Consider the following 20,776-nt stretch of genomic DNA (forward strand, 5'->3'; position numbering starts at 1 on the left):
TTCAAGGCAACCTTTCACGCATTAGCCAGGCGACTCAAGAGCAAAAGAATTTGACCATATGTCATTCGGATGTCACTGAACTGGCTACCAGTCAAAGCAATAAATAGATTTAATTTAGCTTGCATCACTCACGGGTTAATACACGCAGAAGCTATATCGCAAGTAACTTACCGATTTCAGGTAGTTAGCACCAACTAAGGAGCTCTGGATCTCTCCTCCTCTTTATCCCATCGATGGCGAATTCTAAGACGATTGAACAGTCCATTCTGGAAGTGCTTCCAGACTCTGGGACTTCATCCCCTAGAGCTCAAGACAGGGTCCTCCTTTGAATTTAATAAAAATGAAACTGAGAACTCCGCCTCCTCACTGAAAACTCCCAAACCTCTCAGACAAAGAGATGGACTGCTCCCAATTCCCCTAAATGCAGACGTGTGCAATAGATTTTTTCTCTTCTTTCCTTTGAGAAACTTGGATATGGAAAACTCTACCACTCCCACCCCCCATCTGATATTTTTAGGTCTCGCCTGTCGATGCGCATGCGCATCGAGCTTGCGAGACTATGGGGGCTTATCCACTCTTTAACCAACTTGCAAGGAATCGTGGCGATTCCTTGCAGTGCACGAGAAATTTAAGCTCAATGCGCATGCGCATTGAGCTTAAAAGCGCGTGCACATGCCCCCAGCCGCCTGCCTTGCCTACTCTCTCTCTCACAGCCTCCCCCAGCTCCGCCCCCTCACTTCTTGATTGCCCGGCCGCTAGGCCGTGCCTCCCCTACTCTCCTCCTCCTACTCTCCTCCCCTGCCTGCCGTGTCGCACCTCTCCCCGCTCCGCCCCCTCCCCTGCCCGCCGTGTTACGGTCTTTGCAACTCCCCAGCCATAGCGATTCTTAACCATTCCCTAACAGAGTCGCATGCTGTTTTATTTATGGAATGATCACGCTATGTATTTTATCTTTACTGTGGTTTTTAATATTGCAATGGTTTTTAATAACTTGAAACAATAAAAATTCTATCTAGCTATCCTTTCTCGTCGCATAAACAAACCTCCCTTCTCTTTCTGTCCTAGAAAGGGATAACATCCCCATTGTAACTACAATTCTCTCTTCAAAAGGCCAGCCGTCCCGCGAGAGAGGTGGGTTGAAAGAATCACGCAAGGAACTAAAAGCAAATAGTGTGAGTAGCCGTCCCTCTAGCAAGGAGAACAACTCGCCCAATCGGCAAAGGGCTGGATGCAGCTTACGTTACCCTGACAATCTGAACACCTGACCTCTTCCTGCATGCTATCACAGCAGTAGCAGAAACGTAATGCTACGGAGTACTGCCAAATACTGCAGTGTGACCCGCCTACGTTAGCAACACCACTCAAGAGCGAAACCCGTCCCCGCCCCCCAAGTCACCCCTCAAAGTCTCACCGGAATAGAAGCCTGCTGCGTGCCTGCTACTGCGAGCGTCCTAGTTTCATCCGCCCGGTGAGTCTTTCCGCTCAGGCTTTAGCGAGGCTGACTGAGAGTGGCAATGCCTCCCTGCCTATGCCCCTCCCCCACAGCAAGCAGACACGTGACTGCTGCAAAAGTGGGTAATTAACCTCAAATCAGTTTGCCATCCATACCCCCATGAAGTCTGTGGAGTAAACGGAGTGCTCTGGATGACCAGACCTTAATTGTCATCAAACTGAAAACCATCATGTGCCCAAACTCGTTTTAAAAAATAAATAAATAAAGAATACATAATATGGGTGTTTGTTAAAGGTCGCGTGTATGGCTTTTTTCACAAATTCGGTCGGAGTAACCTCTAATTCTGTTGATGCAACCTTGAAACAGAAATGGCAACATATCTGGTTAATGTTTACCCTTAAATGACTCCTCTTGCTCCCCAGACTCACGGGTGTCGCCTTCCCAGACACGAGTGTAATTTAGCATTGCTGAGGCGCACGAGTTCTTGAGTGGATGAGCCTGGCTTCAGGGCACGCAAAGTTCAGAGGGCAGCACCCAAAGCAGCTTCCATGCACGTCAAGGACTCGTGTGTCACCGGTAAACGAAGAGGCCAGAAACGGTCATACTCTTGCTTCTCAGGGAATCCAGCCAAAATAAGTGTGGAAAATAGTCAATATGCTATTTGATATTGCCCAAATACTGCCCAGCATTGTGCACAGAAAACGCAACAAGATGATCCATGTATACCTTCTAGTCTAGTGAAAGGCCAGTGCCGACCTTTTAAATAGATAGTACTTTTTCAGAGTGAGATTCTTAAAGAGTTTCTGGGGTAATGTTTATTTTACGTAATACTGTAAAGAACGCTACTAGAGAGTGTAACTGGAACAACGTGCATACACACAGCATTTCTGCGTGCCCTTCAGCGGTTTACTGTCTTTCCTAGAGGCTGCCATGCATGCATACTCCACGAGTGTGCCAGCCCCAGAGGCAGTTTTATTTAAGTATTAATTATTTACAGAATTAAAAGCCATTGTTATTTGCAATATCAATACATCTAAGTCACGTAAAGACAACACACATTGCATTACAAATGCTATAGGTGTCACATTTGCGAAAGTTAAAACTATTGACATTGTAACTGACAAAGCTATTACTTTTGCTATTTTCAAAACCAACACATAAATAAAAAAAGTGTCCTTTACAATACCAATTGCTCAAACTTTCCTAATGCGAGACCTATTGCATTTCCAATGCTTGTTTAAGTTATAACTCTTGATGTCAAAATACACACACAATGATATAGGTCCTTCCTTTCTCCAACAATCAAATAGTTTTGGGTTAGCCGGTTCAACCATACAGATAGATAAGAATACAATAATGCTTGTTTTTCTTGCACCTGCATTTGTTTACTGGTAACATTTATGTAAAGCACTTTGTCACCCTTAGGGCATGTCTGCAAAGCAGAAAAACTGCCGAGTAAACTAGCCATGGATGGCGGCTCCAATTTTGGGATGGGGCAATGCAGGGGGGATGGGGAATTGAAGATGGGGTGAGGGGAAAATAGATATTTTTTTAATTAACCTGCTCACGCGGCCGCCACCTATGTGATCCCCTTCCGATGCTGGTCACGCTTCACAGGTTTTCAGGAGGCAATCAAAGCGCTGCTCTCACGCAGGTAACATCAGCAAGAGAGCAGCGCTGTGATTGAGCGGGCTGACTTGATGCTTTCTCAGGCCCAGGGAGCCTGGGGATTTTCTTCAACCCAGCTGTACAACACAGTTAGGTTAGAGAAAAATGAGTGCGCTTGTCTGTTTGGCCGCCCTGAGACGGCTGGCCAAACAGACATGCGCACTTACAAGTGCCCAGACACTCCTCCCTGACTGTGATGCTCAGCAGGATGGCCCGCCCCACCCTAACCTCGGCTGGGTGTAGGGAAAAATAAAATGATAATAAAGTGGTTTCATTACCATTTTATTTTTCAGTGGGGTGACGCTTCTCCGCAATAACAGAGGAGCCGCCCTCCCCTGAAACTAGCTCAAAACTAGAGAAGGAAACCTCTCTGTTTATCACCTTGGCAGGACAGTCTCCACTTTACATGTGGACCATAAAGTTCCTACCAAGGCACTAGCTGATAGGCTTTGCTTTGTAATATACTTGAATACCCATGCTAACCTGGTAAGATGCATAGTAGACAAGGGATTTCAAAGTCAGCCTTTTGAGCCCATACTACCACGTCTCACCTATCGTCAAACTATCTGCTCGCCGGGACTCGTGGCTAGGTGGTCCAAAACTAAACAATGCAGTACGCCTGACATGCCCCACATTGAATCATATCTGCGGTCTCTGGGCACATTTATACATTAACACGTAACAGAGTTGAATGACCTTTGATGGACCGTCATAGTAACATAACTGAGGGCGCAATACAGAACCCCAATTCTCATCTCACAGGTGGGTGCCACCAACCCAACTGCCTATTACTTTGATTTTAAACCCCCAAAGAATTGCCTTTCATGAAGTGCCACAAATAAAGCTGTCTGGCCGAAAGCCAGTACACATAACTTGGTGCACACACAGATGATATTCTGCTCGCTAAATAAATGCAAATGCCTTTGGCCAGTGCTTCAAGCCTCACAATGAATTCTGTTCCATAAAGCATTCTATATATGGAAGATCTTTACCGCGAATAACCACAATTAATGGTCAGTTATTTTTCAAAGCAATTAATGTGTTTCATAGATTTATTGAATATTTATTAGATATTCCTTGCCACCTGTATGGGAATTTTAGACTGATGAGACAAAAAGTTCAACAGAGCATGTGATCAGTCGAGAACCACAGCTGCAAGTAACCAAGGGGCTGATGGTCTCTACATACACCCAACCCAGGGATGTGTCATTTACACACCGACTGGTTTACAATTTATGATGCGACCTATGCTCTAATATTTGGCACTGGACATGGTCTATTCGCAGGGTATCACAAGACAAACTAACATACATATTAAATAGGCAGGCCACAATTTGCAACCCCCTATGATTGGCATCAGAAGCCGAGATGGCGGCTTGCAAGGGACAGCAGGTATTTGCAGTCCCAAGGGGAAACATAAAAAATAGCACCTGTCCCTTTAATGGACACTGGCTGCTTTTGGAAACATTTTACTCTTATGTCCACTTAAGGGCATTGTACAGATCTGTATCCTGGGATACTCTCCAAGCATCCTGTGAACATAATGTGCTGGACACTAGCTGGAAAGCCTACACCGGATCTGAACAAGGTGTTACCCTCAATGTGTGTGCTCAAAGGATGGCTGTGTGTATATATATATATACCTTTCAAGTTGTAAGGTTGCTTTATTTTATTTGCCCTCTTGCTGCATAGATCAGAACAACTTCACTGGTTGCTAGATAGAAACAATTGGAGCACTGAACATTGTGATTACATTTTCACTAAATAATTCTTCGACTTATGCTTTATTTGTATTCCTAGATTGCAGAAACATATGCATTCCTGCCAAGAGAGGCTGTGACCAGGTTTCTAATGAGCTGTACAGAATGCCAGAAGAGAATGCACTTTAATGCCAATGGACTGGAACCTAAAGGTAAGAGCAGTGCAATTTGGATGGGTGGCAGAGGGTAATGAAGGATTGTTGACCTAATCAAATCATGCAGATAAGTCAATAGATGTGAAAATGTGTATCTTAAGATAATACATTTTTATATCCATATATACATGACATTTGTACACATATATCCAGCAGAGAGGAATCACGTCCTAGCATGGCTGGACAAAGGTTAACAGGGAGAGTGAACAATCTAGGAATTCAGAACCTAAGATGGAAAATATAAAGTTTTTAAATGGGGATACCAGACCTACTCTTCTTTAACAGCAGGTATATCCTAACATGCTGCACAAAGTAAGACAGTAGTTCAGCTGAATGAATCTGAGGACAGGCCAGTGTTTCCCGCATGGATGCAATCAGTATAATGGTGTTTTCAGTGGTTTGAACTTCCATCCCATTACATGTATCAGAGAGAAAAGAATTGGTCCAGAAGAATGTTGTCCCCTGTGGCCATGTGTCTGTTTCTCTGGTGAAGCAGTTTGGAGTCTTGTGAATTTTAAGCACAGACAGACGAATCTACATCTGGTCGAGCCTCTGTAAGCTGACATGTTCCAGAATGGTAGCTGTATTTGTGCACATCTCAACTTTATTCGCCAGTTCTTTCACCCTTACGACATAGGGAATGACACTGAAACTGGGATGTATGACGTTACAACGCATGCTTTTACCACGCATGCCTTTACAACGCGGTTTTTACAACACATGCCTTTACAACGCATAGTGCTTTGGGGCGCTGGATAGTGAATAGTTTAATTTACTATTCCAACTCCAGTCCCCGTGGATAGTAGGGAAGGTAATGGATAGTACATTAAACCTATTCCCTATCCTAGAGCCCCCCCCAGTGCAATGTGTTGTAATGGTTTGCGTTGTAAAAGTTGCGTCGTAATGGTAGTGCATTGTAAAAGTTTCGTTGTAAAGGTTGTTTACCCTGAAACTGACATGGACTATGGCCAATCTGACAGACCTCCTTCCAGCAGGGGTCATTTCGGAATTAATTTAATAGCAGTAAAAATTCCATATTATGAGTATGCCTTTCAGTTTATTTGGGTGGCAAATTCAGACTCCATTGTAAACTACAGTAACTTCCCTCAGATGTTACACACAAGAGGACGGCAGACATGCAAGGAAGCCCCTTTCACAACAGAGTAGCACTATAAAGGAACCACTCCTTCATAGATTTAATCTGTGGAGCGCTTTCATTCCAACACATTTAACCCATACCAAAGTTACCCACTTGAAAACCTCAGAAAACGAACAGAGACACTGAAGTTTGTATTGTGCCAGTTAAATTTCTTCAACACGCAAATACAGTTAAAAAATCAAGTATAGCACTGAGGGCTTACAATAAGTCTCAGGTGTTGCGCATAACAATACCTTGATAAAATACAAGATCTTTAGGGGGAATCTAGTTTCCTTCCATTGTGTACCTTATGTCACTCGATTTCCACTGGATTTGTATTTAGTTTGTTAGAGTTTGGTGCACTCTTAAAGCATCAGTTCATCCAACTGGAATCTGACCAGGTCTTTGCTCTTTTTCTGTCTTGTGTATCTCAGAAATTGAGTCTCCTTCGTCGCTGGACTCCGGGGTCATCGACTATAACATGCCGTTGACTGCCACATACTTGAAGCACATGAAATTGCAGGTTATGAGCTCTCAGGACCAGGTGGGTGCATTTTTCTGCTATTTCCCTCTTTGGGGATCGCTGCCAGTATGTTGCCACGCTTTGCTGTAGTTCATGGTCATCAACTTGTAAACCGCCTGGTTTTAGAATGTTTGAGGCACAATTCATTGCTTTGTTCGGCAGAGAGTTACAAATGTATTTATTTTTTATATAGCGCGAACATGACCCAAGCGGGTATCAGAGCTCTTTACAGGTGAGGCAAAGTAAGTAACATGTAAGAAAAAGAGGTACTAACTGTGAAAAACAGCAAATTGCGGAAAGTAACCTCAAGTGACAAAAAAAACCAAAATCATAAATTCAACAAGGCAAAATATATACATATGGGAGGAACTAGAGTCCAGAATCATGCAATTAGGGTAGCAATTTGTTCATAATAAATGATTTCACTTCTTTTTAGGTCGAGCCTAGACGCAAGCAATGCGAAGCGTTGCTTAGTCTGAGCTTGACAACTATTGTATTCAGTTTCTTGTTTGAATGATGCAGTAGAAGGGATCAGTCTGATTTCAGGTAGGAAAATCTGTTTTTTCAAAGTCTTATTTCAAAAAGGATCATATACTTGCGTGTGAGGTATTGCAAGAGTGCAGTACAGCATGGTTGCATCACAAGAAAGACATTAGAGAAAGTTAGCAGGGTGATCAGTGTACATGGACACATCTGTTCTTCTTTTGTACTTACCAACTGTTAGCTGGCTGTGCAGAGCAATATTTCCTTATTAGCGTATCCACAGAGACGGGTTGACCTAAATGGAAATAGGAGCATTCACTTGTTGAAGGTTATTTGTGCTCAATCAGAGTCTTTCTGAAATTTTAGTCCCGCCTTCAATCTCATGGATCCTCCAATGGCCTTTTCTGGGTCCCCGTGGCACGTCCCCTATAACCTTTATAATGTACTTTATTTCAATGTTTCCTCTGGCTTCTTTGATTCTGACTCATTCTTTTGCAAACAGTGGTCAGAATCCACGGTGTCAGCACATCTAGCTGAGCAGGGTTCTCCAAAGTCGGTCCAGCATATCCCCATTTAGATAAATGTAATTATCTTATAAATCTGGCATGGATCCGACCCTCCAAGACCAACTTTGGAGAACGCTGTAGTAGATTATGGTTTTACTTGATAGGCATACTGACCTCGATGTTGTCCAGCAGTCTTTTACATTAATCCATCAGACTCAGCTATTGTGTTTACTGTTGTAGGTTGTGGTTGCCTACCTTACTAACAGAGGTGATCTGTCTCCCAGAAGCAACCCTACCTGGCCTTTGGTATTGTGGCTAATGCAGTCTGTATTAATCGCAATAGAACGTGCCAGGTGTGGAGTCTTTAACCAGCCCAAATTACAGTAATGGCAACAAGCATTGCCAAAGCCAATAAGTCTCGCGTATGCCAGAGCTATTGGCATTCTCAATGTGTCTTAGCCATGTTGTACAGCAACGCGGCTGATGTGCAGCATGGCTGAAAGTAAAGAAAAAAGTCAGTACTGGCCGCATCATAGTGCTTTGTTTTGTAGTGCTGCGAGCAATGCCAACCTGGCAGTGGGTATATTCACAGGGTAGACCACCGGTTTCAAGGCTTCACATGACATTCTCCATGACGGTCCATGCTCTCTAAACACATTTTAGGCCACAGTATCAACATCCTGATTTGCGAATCTAAAATAGCGATTTTTTTAGAAATAGCTATTTGAGATTTGCAAATAGGGATGTATGTAGAAATTCGCAATTTTTTTGCGATTTCTTAAAATTCCTTAATTGTGATTTGCAAATTGCGAATCGCAATTCAATTTCCCATTCATTTCTATGGGCCAGGAGGCCCATAGGAATGAATGGGAAGTTATTCTCAATTTGCGATTCGCAATTTGAGAATCGCAAATTGAGAATAATTTCAAGGGTGCAAGGGGGTCATAAGGGCACCCTGATGCACCCCTGAAATTAACATGTGTGCGCCATTTGCCCTAAGGGCATGTATGTGCGCCAGATGGCACCTTCACAAATGCCAAAAAGTGCATTTGTGAAAGAAATCACAAATTACCACCAACTTGAAGTTGGTGGTAATTTGCGATTTCTTAAGGAGAAATCGCAAACATTGAATGCTTGATGCATAGCATTTAAGAAATCGCCATTTGCGATTTCTTAACTGCTTACGCAAAATTAAGGAATCCCAAATTTTGCGATTCCTTAATTTTGCTAAGCGATTTCCATCATACATACAGTTTTGCTAATTTTTAGTCGCAAATTCTGCTTTTTTGCGAATCGCAGCGCTTGCGACTGAAAATGGCTTTGATACATCTGCCCCCAAATTCCTAAAGTTGTTCTCTGGAATGTCTGTGTGAATTGCTTCTCAACGAGACACAGCCAGGCTCCCTTCTGAGTGTCCCTGTCCTTTCCAAATACATATGGATTACTCTCTCATTAGGCTTCCGCCTCCCCCTCTGAGGACATTAGGGACAGGGAGCCTCAAGAGTCTGTTCAGTGTTTCCGAGAGGAGGTTCACACATCAGCATCACCCTCAGGCAGATACACTCCCACTCCCTGTCCTGTTGGGTTGGCTCTCCTGAACCTGCAGGAAAGGCTATGGCCTAAGAAAAGCCTTAGACATACCTTTGTATTAACTTCTGCTGTCCAATGCAAAGATAGTGAAAGCCGAGGAAACTTTCAGACTTGCGTTAACGATATAAATGTAATTCTTCCATACTTTTTCCTGGTTTTTTTAGATATTTCTGAATCTAGGGATTTGTCAAAACCAAATCTAACAATTACATCTCATCTTCTCTCTTCACCTTATTTTAAATTTAGTGAAACTTAACATTTCCAGTGCATGAGAGAACTTTCCGAAGGGCAGCAGTACCCAGGGAATGATTATTGTCCAACTGAGGTTAACAGGCAAGGGGTGTGGGGGCACTGTTCTTTTCAATGCCTCATAGCACAATATAGAGATGGCTATGATTGGACTCGAGTACATGTGAAGTATTCTAACTTTGCGTATTTACCTTTCAACTGCCTTAGTCGCTTGACATTAGGTGAAGTCAGACCAACAGGAGTGTGGCCGGTCTTAGGCTACCAGGATACCTTGGTCTACACAAATCATATGACTCAGTCGTAATCATTATGCCACATCTGCAGCAGAATCTAACAACACAACTTTCTATAAAATTATTTCTTGTCGAAGTTTCCTTCAATGACGAGTATCAGTGGTGCTAATTAACAGAATAACACTTTTGGATAAGCTTAATGTAGTGAAGAAGGTCCACTCAGGAAGGTAGTATTTCAAGATAGTTTTATTCATGAAGATAACAAGTTGTAAGGTACAGGACATCATGTAGATAAGTGGTAGATCAGAGCCCCACCAGGAGCTGCCTGTCAGCTGCTCAGCCCATGACCAACTGTCACTGCCTCACTCAGTCCCAACATTCTGAGGCATCATCAGACTCCAACATTCTAATGAGTCAGAGCACAGGCACTGGCAGAGCAGGGCTGGTAAAACACCTTGCAGTATAATATGCAGGATACTACATATCCCCTTTCGTTCAAACAGAAGCATTAAACCACTATGTGAATAACAACTAGCGAAATAGAACCAAGGAAGAGATAACAAGGAAGAATAGCAGAGGAAACAGAAACAACGACAAAGAAAGGTGTAAGCAAAGCAGCGTGAAGAGACGGGTGGAAGAAAATGAGGAGGAGGAAGAGAAGAGTAAAGCGAAACCGATAGAGATAAAACCGACTCACAGACATAGAAAAGATGAGGGAAAAACGAGTAATCAGAAAAAGGAAACAACATGAAGCAGAAGAACTCACACGCACCAGGACCAATCCCCAAACGCACCAACTGGCCAGGCAGGCAGGAAGGGAAGAAAGTACAAGGCACAACGGAGAATGAACACCAGCCTACACACAGACACAGGAAAGTGGGGTAACAGGTTTCCTCCAGAACAGGAAAGAAAAGAATCAAAAGAGGAACAAAAGAAGGCTGGAGATAAAAGACGACAACAAGAAGTGTAGATCCAGAAACCAGGGATGACAAAGAGAATGACACCACGAGGAAAGCTGGACGAATAGAAAAACAGAGAAAAGGCAAAGTAGATACATACAGTATGACTACAACTTCCCTCTGTTTCCAATAAACATAATAAATACGACGTAAATGTAGTATTGCGTTATTTAAAACAGCAAAATTACAAAATGTAAATAGACAATACAGTCAGAGGGACTACAACCATGACCGCCCTCTACTCCTCTGCAAGAATGTGAGGAGCATTGTAAATGGGACTGAAACCCATGTGAAGCCCAATGTAGGGTGACCATGTAAATGTAAATGGGAATGTAACCCATAACACACCCTGTGTGAGGGTGAAAATTCAAATGGGACTATGACCCATCATACGCCCTGTGTAAGGGTAAACATTTAAATGTAAATGGGACTGTAACCCATAATAAGCCCTGTGTGAGGGTGAAAATGTAAATGGGACTGTTACCCATAATAAGCCCTGTGTGTGGGTAAGATGTAAATGGGACTATTACCCATAATAAGCCCTGTGTGAGGGTAAAATGTAAATGGGACTGTGACCCATAATAAGCCCTATGTGAGGGTAAAATGTAAATATACATGGGACTGTAACCCATAACACTGTTCCCTGTGTGAGGATACTCGTGTAAAAGTAGAAAGGGCAGTGACCCTAGCTACAGTGCCCTTGTAAGGCTAAAATTTGTATGTTACCTAAGTAGGCAAATGTATATGGGCAAATGGGGCTATAACCCATTCCCATCCCTTTATAGGGTAAAATTGTAAACATATGTAGGCAAATGTATATGGGCAAATGGGGCTATAACCCATTCCCATCCCTTTGTAGGGTAAAAATTGTAACCTATGTAGGCAAATGTATATGGGCAAATGGGACTATAACCCATTCCCATCCCTGTGTGAGGGTAAAGACAGTATGTAACTGTGCCCTTTGTGAGGGTGAAAACCGTGAATAGCCTGTGTAGGCACGTATATGGGCAAATGGGGCTATAACCCATACCCATCCCTATGTAGGGTGTAAAATATAGTGTTTTAATACCTGAAAATAAGACCTAAGTTCTCCCTATGTAGGGAAGTGAAAAGTGTGTGGTATACACAAGTTAAATGACAATTGAACCCCTAAAAATGTGTGCTCAAAATTCCTAAACACATTATGTCAGCAATGAAAAATAATGTGCCATCATGTTATATGGTTTTGTTTGTAAGCGCTTGAAGCTCGATCAGTCCCATCGGAGCTTGCACATTGTAAATACAATGACTCGGCACAAATAAACTAATGCAAATGTAGACGTTGTGTTATAGGATTAACAACCAACAGTAATGGTGCACGTTTTCTCTGCCCTGGGCTGCTCTCCTGTATGCACATCATGTATGCATACAACATTTGTTAGGTCTAGCGTTATTCAAGACCTTTTGATTTTAATAAAATGGTATGTATAATACACTTACAGAGGCTTTCAGTCAGCCCTCTTTAGCCATTGGTCTGTTCTTGTGTCATTCCCATTTTTCTTCCATCCACTACAGCATACACGAGTCAGCCCACTTAAGACATGGCTAACTTCCCTGTGAGAGAAAGCATTCTGCTCTTTCAGAAGAAGCATGTCCACATGTAAAGTAGTTCCTGCCTGAGGCTGAGCTCTAAATTAGCATATTGGCAGGGGCTGTGGTTAAGGCAATGGAATGCTAATCCATTGTGCTTTGCACGCGTGGGTTCGGATCCCATCCTCGTCGCCAAAATATGTAGTGAAGAAGGTCCACTCAGGAAGGTAGTATTTCAAGATAGTTTTATTCATGAAGATAACAAGTTGTAAGGTACAGGACATCATGTAGATAAGTGGTAGATCAGAGCCCCACCAGGAGCTGCCTGTCAGCTGCTCAGCCCATGACCAACTGTCACTGCCTCACTCAGTCCCAACATTCTGAGGCATCATCAGACTCCAACATTCTAATGAGTCAGAGCACAGGCACTGGCAGAGCAGGGCTGGTAAAACACCTTGCAGTATAATATGCAGGATACTACACTTAACTGAAAAAATCGCTCATGGCTGAGAGATTTCCATAAACCTCCCATAACCTAGCTCACTTTATAATTAAAAAGTAATGTATTAATGCGCTGAACCATTACCGGACTGCAAACACGTTGAAAGAGAGCCCATCTGTGTATGGTGCTAGGATCAGCATGTCCAGGAGGTGTGTGGTGTGCGGTATCCCTTCCTTTCATATTATGTGTATCTTTGTCAAAATCTTTGACAGCTCATCTGTCAGTGTTCTCTTGTCTAAGGCACGGTGTTGCTGAGTAGTTCTTCATTTCTCTTGTGAAATGTCCTGTGCTTTGGATATAGTAATACTTCATCCATACGGATATTTATGTTTGAGGCATTCACAAACCAAGAAATGGTATCTCTGCTGATTCTCTCTTCTGCATCCATGGGTGCAGCATTGGCGACATAAAAGTGCATGTTTCATGAGATAAGCAGGTTTGTCATTGAGCCTCAACCAATCTCGTATATCGAGCAGGATCGGTGAGATGTCTTTGACGCCAGCATCGGTTCCTGGGGTTCCTCTAGCAAAAACTGCAATATGTTAGGCCAGCTAACCGGAGGAAGAACTTTGTCAGTTCAAATTGTTGTAGAGCAAGTATCACTGATCTTTCATGCATTCCCCTGAGTACTTTCCTTTCTCTTTTGCTTCAGATTTGCCAATTTTTCTTAACCCCTTCGACGCTCATGACGAACTCAGCTCGTTATGAGTTACGCCTGTCGTACGCTCATGACGAGCTGAGAGTGTCATGAACCGCGGGTTTTTTAAAAACTTAGCGCACAGCGGGAAAACGCGTAGCGCGCATGGGGTTAACTAATGCCTGATCGCTCCTCACTACCCAAGAGGGAAAATATTGGGAACATGTCCTACAGGGATAAAATGATATCCTTACCCTCCCTCCCCCCCCCCACCACACACACAGAAGGACATTTAGTAAGGACATATTATGTGATATAGTTTATAGGTGACACTATAGTCCTGTCCATTCACATTATGTTGATGAGAAGAGATCTATCAAATGTTGGCGAGGCTGTGATAATGAAGGTAAACTCACAAATCTTCTGTGTTCATGTCCAAAATTGGCAAGATATTGTAAGGAAGTGCTGGATGGACTATGTTTTATCACAGAGGCCGACTTTGCCAAATGTCCATTGGTTGTACTCTTGCAGGACCCTCAGAAAGCATAAACCATTACATACAACTAAGGGGAAGACAAATTACTTTCTATTACAGCAAAGCATGCCATCCTTACGTTGTCGGTAGAGCAGAGGCGCCTGGCTGTAACATGTGGCTTCTGAAGATATGTACTCTATTGAGTGTGGACAAATTAGCATTGCTTTTAAGGGAACATTTAATAGTTTCAGAAAATATGGCAATATGTGCTCCATTTTCTGGCCCAACACTACAACTGCGCGACGTCCCTGGAGACTGGTAGTGCTCCATGTGAGATGAAGAAAGATTGAATGGATGTCCACAGAGGATGCTGATGACGCATTATCTGATTTTAAAAAAATGCTACCCAGGTAATATGTGGGAGTCGGTTTGTTCTGGGAGGAGGATAAATATTAATTCTCTAATATCAAATTGAATCTGACAGCCGGATTATGTTGTTTATTTTAAAAACTTCAATTAAAATGATTGAAACTTAAAAAGCTCAAATTAGTTCTACTTACTACTGATAGAGTATGTCTACAGGCCCCATTATTTCTCGTGAACTATATAGGATAGATGAAGACATTGGTAATCCTTGTGCCAAATCACTTACAGAGATTCTATCTAAGAGTCTATGTTAAAAACTCGTCCTTTTCATTCATTCTTGTCATTTCATTTAATGCCATTTCAGTGTTTGCATGTTACTATATAAAATACCATTACATCTAGCTGCCATTAAACCGAAGTCTCTTCAACAAGTTATCACTGCGTCAACTAGGTATGTGTCACTACATAAATCACTCTATCAACATTTTTAACACTACTCCTTATGATAATCTTAGTCATGACCTTGACTCCTACTGCTAAACCTAGCCCTAAACACAACCTAAAACGTGTCCTAACACTAACATTGATACTCACTTACATCCTGACCTGGTGTCTCCCCAATCTGAACCCAACCTTAACACTAACCTCCAACCTAGCACTGAACCCATTCCTACAGCTAAACACCAAGGCTAACCCTAAACGCAACAAAAAACTGAAGAGTAAACCTACAGCTTACTCTAACCCTAACTGGAAGCCTACCCGTTACCATATCCCTAAACCTATCTCTGAATTTAAAGAGATACTTATGCCATAATCCTAGCTCTAATATTAGCGCTTTCCATAGCACTTAACCACCGCTAACACTTACTCATGTGGCATAGCCAATGTAGCAATAGGGAGATGAACACATACTGTATGTAGTGGTAATGGTGTCTATGTAAGTGGACATAGATGTGGTGAATTTAATGTAGTCAGAGTGTATGTTTTATCCATTATTGTTGCTATCCTTTGTTACTGCAAGTATGGCTTACTCAGCCCAGAAAGTGTGAGATACAGCGTGCATTACAGCCTTCACTTTTTAACCTTCTTCCATTCCTTTACACATATTTAAACTTTTCTGAGCAAAACTTGGTGTGCCAGCTAACCTAGAGACTTCTGCCTTCCCACAATTTTGAAAGGCCTATCCTTGTTCAATTTTCTCTTTTTACAAACTTTGATCCACTCAGAATTCAGAGTGGGGAGTGGGCCCATCCAATGTCAAACATGCCGCAGTAATCTCTTTATCTAATGAGAACCTTCTTTTTACTATTTTCTCTTGATCTAACATATTTATGTGCTGTTCATAACCTGGTGTTTCCCAGTTATCCTTGGAACGCGGGCAGCTGTGGTACATCTGCAGGACTTTGAGAATGTATCCTGGACAGGAATATTCCCAACCAATCTATCTTCTGTTCATTATTGGGTGTCCCGCGCATGGCAGTGGACTGCAGGACATCATGTACATTGACCCGATTAGTTATCTAGCTATGCGTGACCTGATCTATTATGATGTTCTTTTGTACCACCTGGGACAGGGTGTATTGAATCGCATTGTAGTTTTATTTGAGAAGTTAACCTCTGATAACATACCAAGCTCTTGCTGATGGATGGCATGCTTGGCCAACATGTTTGTAGAGAGGCCAATGGCAATGTGAGTGTCATGCCTGGTGAACAGAATTGTACTCTGATCATTTTATGCATTGCTGCTCCTTGTCATAAAGCGGCGTGAAAGGAGTGAGGGATAGGCCACTACTAAGGAGTCATTGTGTCCTGATTGAAAAGGTGAGAGTGGAGTGTGGCCTGTGCAGCTGATGTTTTGCTGCTGTGTGTTATTGGCTGGTGTTGGTCGTGCCATGTCACTGTGAGCATGTTGCAGCCACTTATATGGAGAATCCATAGAAAAAGAGAGTAAGAAATGTCTGCAGATGTGCTGGTGCCCACAATCCTTGAGGGTTGTTCATTTCAAGTCTGGGGGTCTCTATGATCTTCAGGTCTATGGTGTCCATCCCCTCCTTGTATTGGTGATAACAGTTTTCTTCTGCTGGCTTGCGCCTTATGTCACCTGATGGGAAATGGCCAGGTATTTGCTCCCTTCCTGAATTCCACACTCTCTTGTCTCTGGAACTGGCTAACTCCTCTAGATGAGTTGGTTTCTGTCTGGGGACTTTCAGATGGCAGATCATTGTCTTCTATGTCAGTTTTTAGTCTTCTTCTGTGGCGTCCCTTAGGGGTTCTCTCTGTCACGTTTCTAATGTGGTGCTACTTGCTCCACTCTTTGTCTCATTTGGCTACGAATATGGCGCCTATGTTGATGACACACCGCTAATACAGAAGCTCCACTGACAGAGTCATAGCAGATGATTCAAAAACATTCCCAGGATATTGTAATAAAAGAAACTCTGTTCTATGCTGTGTGTGTGGGGGTGGGGAGGAGGGGGGGGGCTAAAGCATTGTGGGTAAGAAAAACACCCATCCAAAGCAAGCGATTTTTTCCTGATCTGCCAGGGTGTGTTATTCTCCTACATGTATGGGCCTCCATGGAGACTCAGCCTTACCATCAGAAAATGCTGGTTTGTCCTGAGTGGAATTTCAGCTTTAGAGTGAGAAATAGATATTTATTATTAAACACATCATTAGGTACGCTGACCTCATGTTCTAAATTACTGTGGTTTTCTATCTGTGTACGTTCTATGTAAATGTGAATGTAAATGTGGCGTATTTGTATAGCGCGAACAGTGACCCGGAGGCATCCCGGCGCTTGTACTCCTACCACAAGGGAACCCCTCCTGGCTTTTCCTTGTGGGGTGTCCACTCCTGGGCATCCCATGGTGAAACCAGGCATCCCTTGTGTATCAGGGGGCCTTTGTGGAGACTAAGCAAGCTATTGCCCAGAGTTGCAGCGTGGGACCCATGCTTAGAATCGGCACTGAGGCGAGAATATCCGGTCAGAGGAATTTAAGCCCGAAACCCGCCGAGGCGGGAATCGAACCCTGGTCCCTGGCCAGCGTTCTGCATCAAGGTCTGCCGCTCTAAGCATTGAGCCACACTTCTCCACTCTCCACTCTATGAAATGAATATAATGACAGTGGCTCAAAAAAGCACAAGGTGCTCTTCAGCACCCCTTACATGGTTGTCTCAGGGCTTTCTCCCTATCCCAGGAGGTGTGTGAAACCATCCATATATGTACAGTACAGCACTTACCATGATGAATGGTGAAACATGGGATGGTATGAGATTTGGTGTTTGTTGAAAAGTACACCTAGTTGCAATAATTATCTGATCAGCGGCAGCTCTTCCGCTAAGGCGGAGGAGCCTCGACCCTCTGCTCTGCGAGCAGTTTAAAAAGGAAAACTTAAATGATAATAGCTAATGTTATTATTATTTTTGTTTTCATTCCTGCTTAGGTTTGGGGCGGTGGGGCTGGGCTGGCCAGAGCAGGGGCCAGGGGGAGGAGTGTTCAGCACACTCTAAAGTGCGCAGGATGGTTTGGCCTGCCTTCTTGAGCTGGCCAAACCGTCCTGCGCACTTTGCGTGTTACCCATCAGGCTGCATGACACAACCTAGTGGGGAACATGCACTGCCTCCATGTACCCATCTGAGCGCCGAACCACGGTGCTCAGACCAATCCCCACGCTGCTGTAAGGCAGCATCGTGATTAGCCAGGGGATTCTGGGAGACTGTGTGCTTCCTGTTGAGGCACGGAGGAGATCATGGAGGACAGGCGGCAGCACCCAGGTAAGTAATTTTATTTTTTATTCCCCCCCTCCGCTTAAACCCCCCGCCTCGCGACCTCCGTTAAGTAGCAGCCACTACTGTATCCGATTTAAACAGAAGTTAAATATTTAATTGTACACATTACAGGTTGTACCACAACGTATGTGGTATTGTTACTTGTACAGAAGCCTTATAGGAACTACATATGGCATCCAACCTCAGGATGTCGCGTTACAGAAATACACAGCACTGCTGGATTTATCTCAATACAGCGCCCGAGGTAAGATTTTCACACAAAAACAAATACGCAGGTAGCTGTATATTCAGTATTGCATATTTCAGAAGTAAAGTAAATCCGAGAGAAAAGGCATTTTACATAGTATGTTTGAGGTCCTAGAAGATTATAGGTAGGACAAACTTGTAAGATCCATGTGTAACTTCTCACTGTTTTCCCATAAACGTAATGGATTTTTTTAGGCCTTCTCGGAAGCAGGGCCACTCTTATATATGATTTAATTTATGGATTGTAGCCTATTGTACAGGGCTGTGGACGTCAGTTCCAGATATGACCACACTTTAATAAAACATCTTTATAGAATACAATCCAAAATCAGTAACTGGATGGAGGTGTTTTGTACGGTGGTAATGGGGCAGTTGGGTATATGGATTGTTATACCACATCATTGCGGATACCCAAATGGGTTGTACCGGTTGTACCAATTGACGTTATGAATACTTAATGAGGCTATTGTGCTGTGAATTAGGTAGTGGTTAACGCCTTGGCTACGGCAGGAATTCCAGCCCGGTGCTGGACTTTCCAATCGTGGGCGTGGTCATGACGGAACCCGGACGTCATGCACGCAGCCCACCCGTGGCTCATGACGGCTGGGTTCCGTCATGAGCATCGAACGGGTTAAAGAATGACGTCATAGTTGATGGTTTACTAGGACTTGTTTGTAGTATGACATCACTGTGGATACATTATGGGGGGGTTGCATATCAGTGCTGCAGATCTTTGCTCCGGTTATACGAATGTACATTAGATGCTAAGGGTCTCATTCTGAGTGCCCTCAGTAATCCTGATGTGGCCGGTAAGGCTAGAAGACATTTGGAGCATTCACGATTAAAGGGTTACCGTCTACTACAGCTAGTGATTTAAGCTGTTTGAAACAGGGTACATACGTTAGGTGCAGGATGACTGGAGTAACTCTGTTTATGTGGTTTTAGCTTTAGTTGGTGAAGAGATATCCAGATTTCTCTTTAACATGTTTAGGACAAGATGTTTTCAGATGCGTGCCATCTGGATAAAGATGTTACTGTGACTGAAAGTAGAAGCTAAAAGCTCCAGATAAAATTTGAAGTTGGGAGGAGAGAGAATAATAACCCCTTACTGGACAGGCACCTGTTCAGTGAGGAAGTTGGCCACTTAGTTTTTGTTTTTAACTTCTTTTATTGATTTTCATTAGTAATATCCAACTGCACAGCAACATTATTATATACAGTGCAACAATTAGGGAGCGTCTAATCACGGAGCATATCACCCTGTTTGCCCTAAGCAGCTTCCACGCCATCTATTTTTCATGAAGACCAACATGAGATCAACATTAGCAGTAGTCCCTATACAACTTTTTTCGGCACTCATTCCTCATTCAAGGTGGTCTACTGTTCGGGCATCAATCAGTTTAGTTAATATTCCCACCCATTCAGCAAGATCTTCTATTACTTTGCATCTTTCTTTGAGGCCTTCTTACGCTGGTCATCCGCCACTGTCCGTTCAACCAAGTCTTTTTTCTACTGGGCAAATCCCAAGGCACCATACTCGCCCAATGAATTGCTATCCACTGCATCGCCAAGACAGCAAAGATCACACGCACGATTTTAAAGTCCGTCCTGGTCACTTTTATGTGTTGTCACTGATTTTCCAAGTATGGTGCAAACAGCTTAGGACTGTAGCCCTCATTCTTTTCATGAGGATTTTCAGGATGTTGGCATAATTCAGTATGTCTATTGCAGCTGATAGACCAAGAAAGATAAGGATACAGGGAAATTTATTTGAGATGTGCAGAGCGTTGTCAAAACTATTTTGAAAGTTGTACTGTCCGGGCTGCTTTCTGACCAGAAGACTGTCTGGAGCTCTTATAGTAGTACATTATCCCCAAAGAAGCATTTTTAGCAGCATCTCAATGCAGCTCTCAAAGACTGTAGCCAGTAAGGGAAGATTGGAATCTGATCAGAGGGATTCAGATCTGCTTGATCTGCGCCTGTTTTTTAAGTGAATGTGAGACATGGCCTAGGTTTAGCCATTATAGGACTGATTGTTAGGGGAAAGAAGTATTGATCAACATTGTCCAGTAAGGAGTCATTTATTAGCTCATTTACTTGAGAAATGTGGTGTTGAAAGGCTTAGTTCTGTATATTCAATTCTGGCAATTGTATATATCTGTTCTCGTGAGGTGGCTTCATTAAAGGAGCGCCAGGTGTCCTTAAGTTTGAGTAAGTAGGCACAATAGTTCTGTGATTTCTTGGAGTGTGTGTTCGGGAGTTCTCTATTCCTCACCTTCTCCACAAAAAAGGTGGAGAACTCACATTTATTTAAAATGTTGGTGACTCCCTCTGATTTGGGGAGCGTGAACTCTATCTCTAAAATCTTTTTCATTCAGTTTTCTGCTTGATCGATCTTCCTTACCTCATAGGTCAATTTACCTTTAAGGATACGTGTTTTGTATTTTAAAACAGAGCTGTGCCATGTTCCCCAAA

General features: G+C 43.0%; 1 protein-coding gene across 3 annotated transcripts in view; it reads left to right on the forward strand.

The window, feature by feature from the left end:
- NOL4L (nucleolar protein 4 like) overlaps positions 1-20,776 on the forward strand; it is a 414,548-nt gene that overhangs the window by 159,250 nt on the left and 234,522 nt on the right. For all 3 annotated transcript variants that reach the window (XM_086932663.1, XM_086932661.1, XM_086932662.1), the window contains exons 3-4: positions 4,922-5,033; positions 6,609-6,718. In XM_086932663.1, coding sequence (XP_086788789.1) covers positions 4,922-5,033; positions 6,609-6,718 — 222 coding nt within the window. The remainder of the gene's footprint in view (positions 1-4,921; positions 5,034-6,608; positions 6,719-20,776) is intronic.

The sequence above is a fragment of the Lissotriton vulgaris genome, chromosome 7 (assembly GCF_964263255.1).
Source record: "Lissotriton vulgaris chromosome 7, aLisVul1.2, whole genome shotgun sequence".
Classification (NCBI taxonomy): domain Eukaryota; kingdom Metazoa; phylum Chordata; class Amphibia; order Caudata; family Salamandridae; genus Lissotriton; species Lissotriton vulgaris.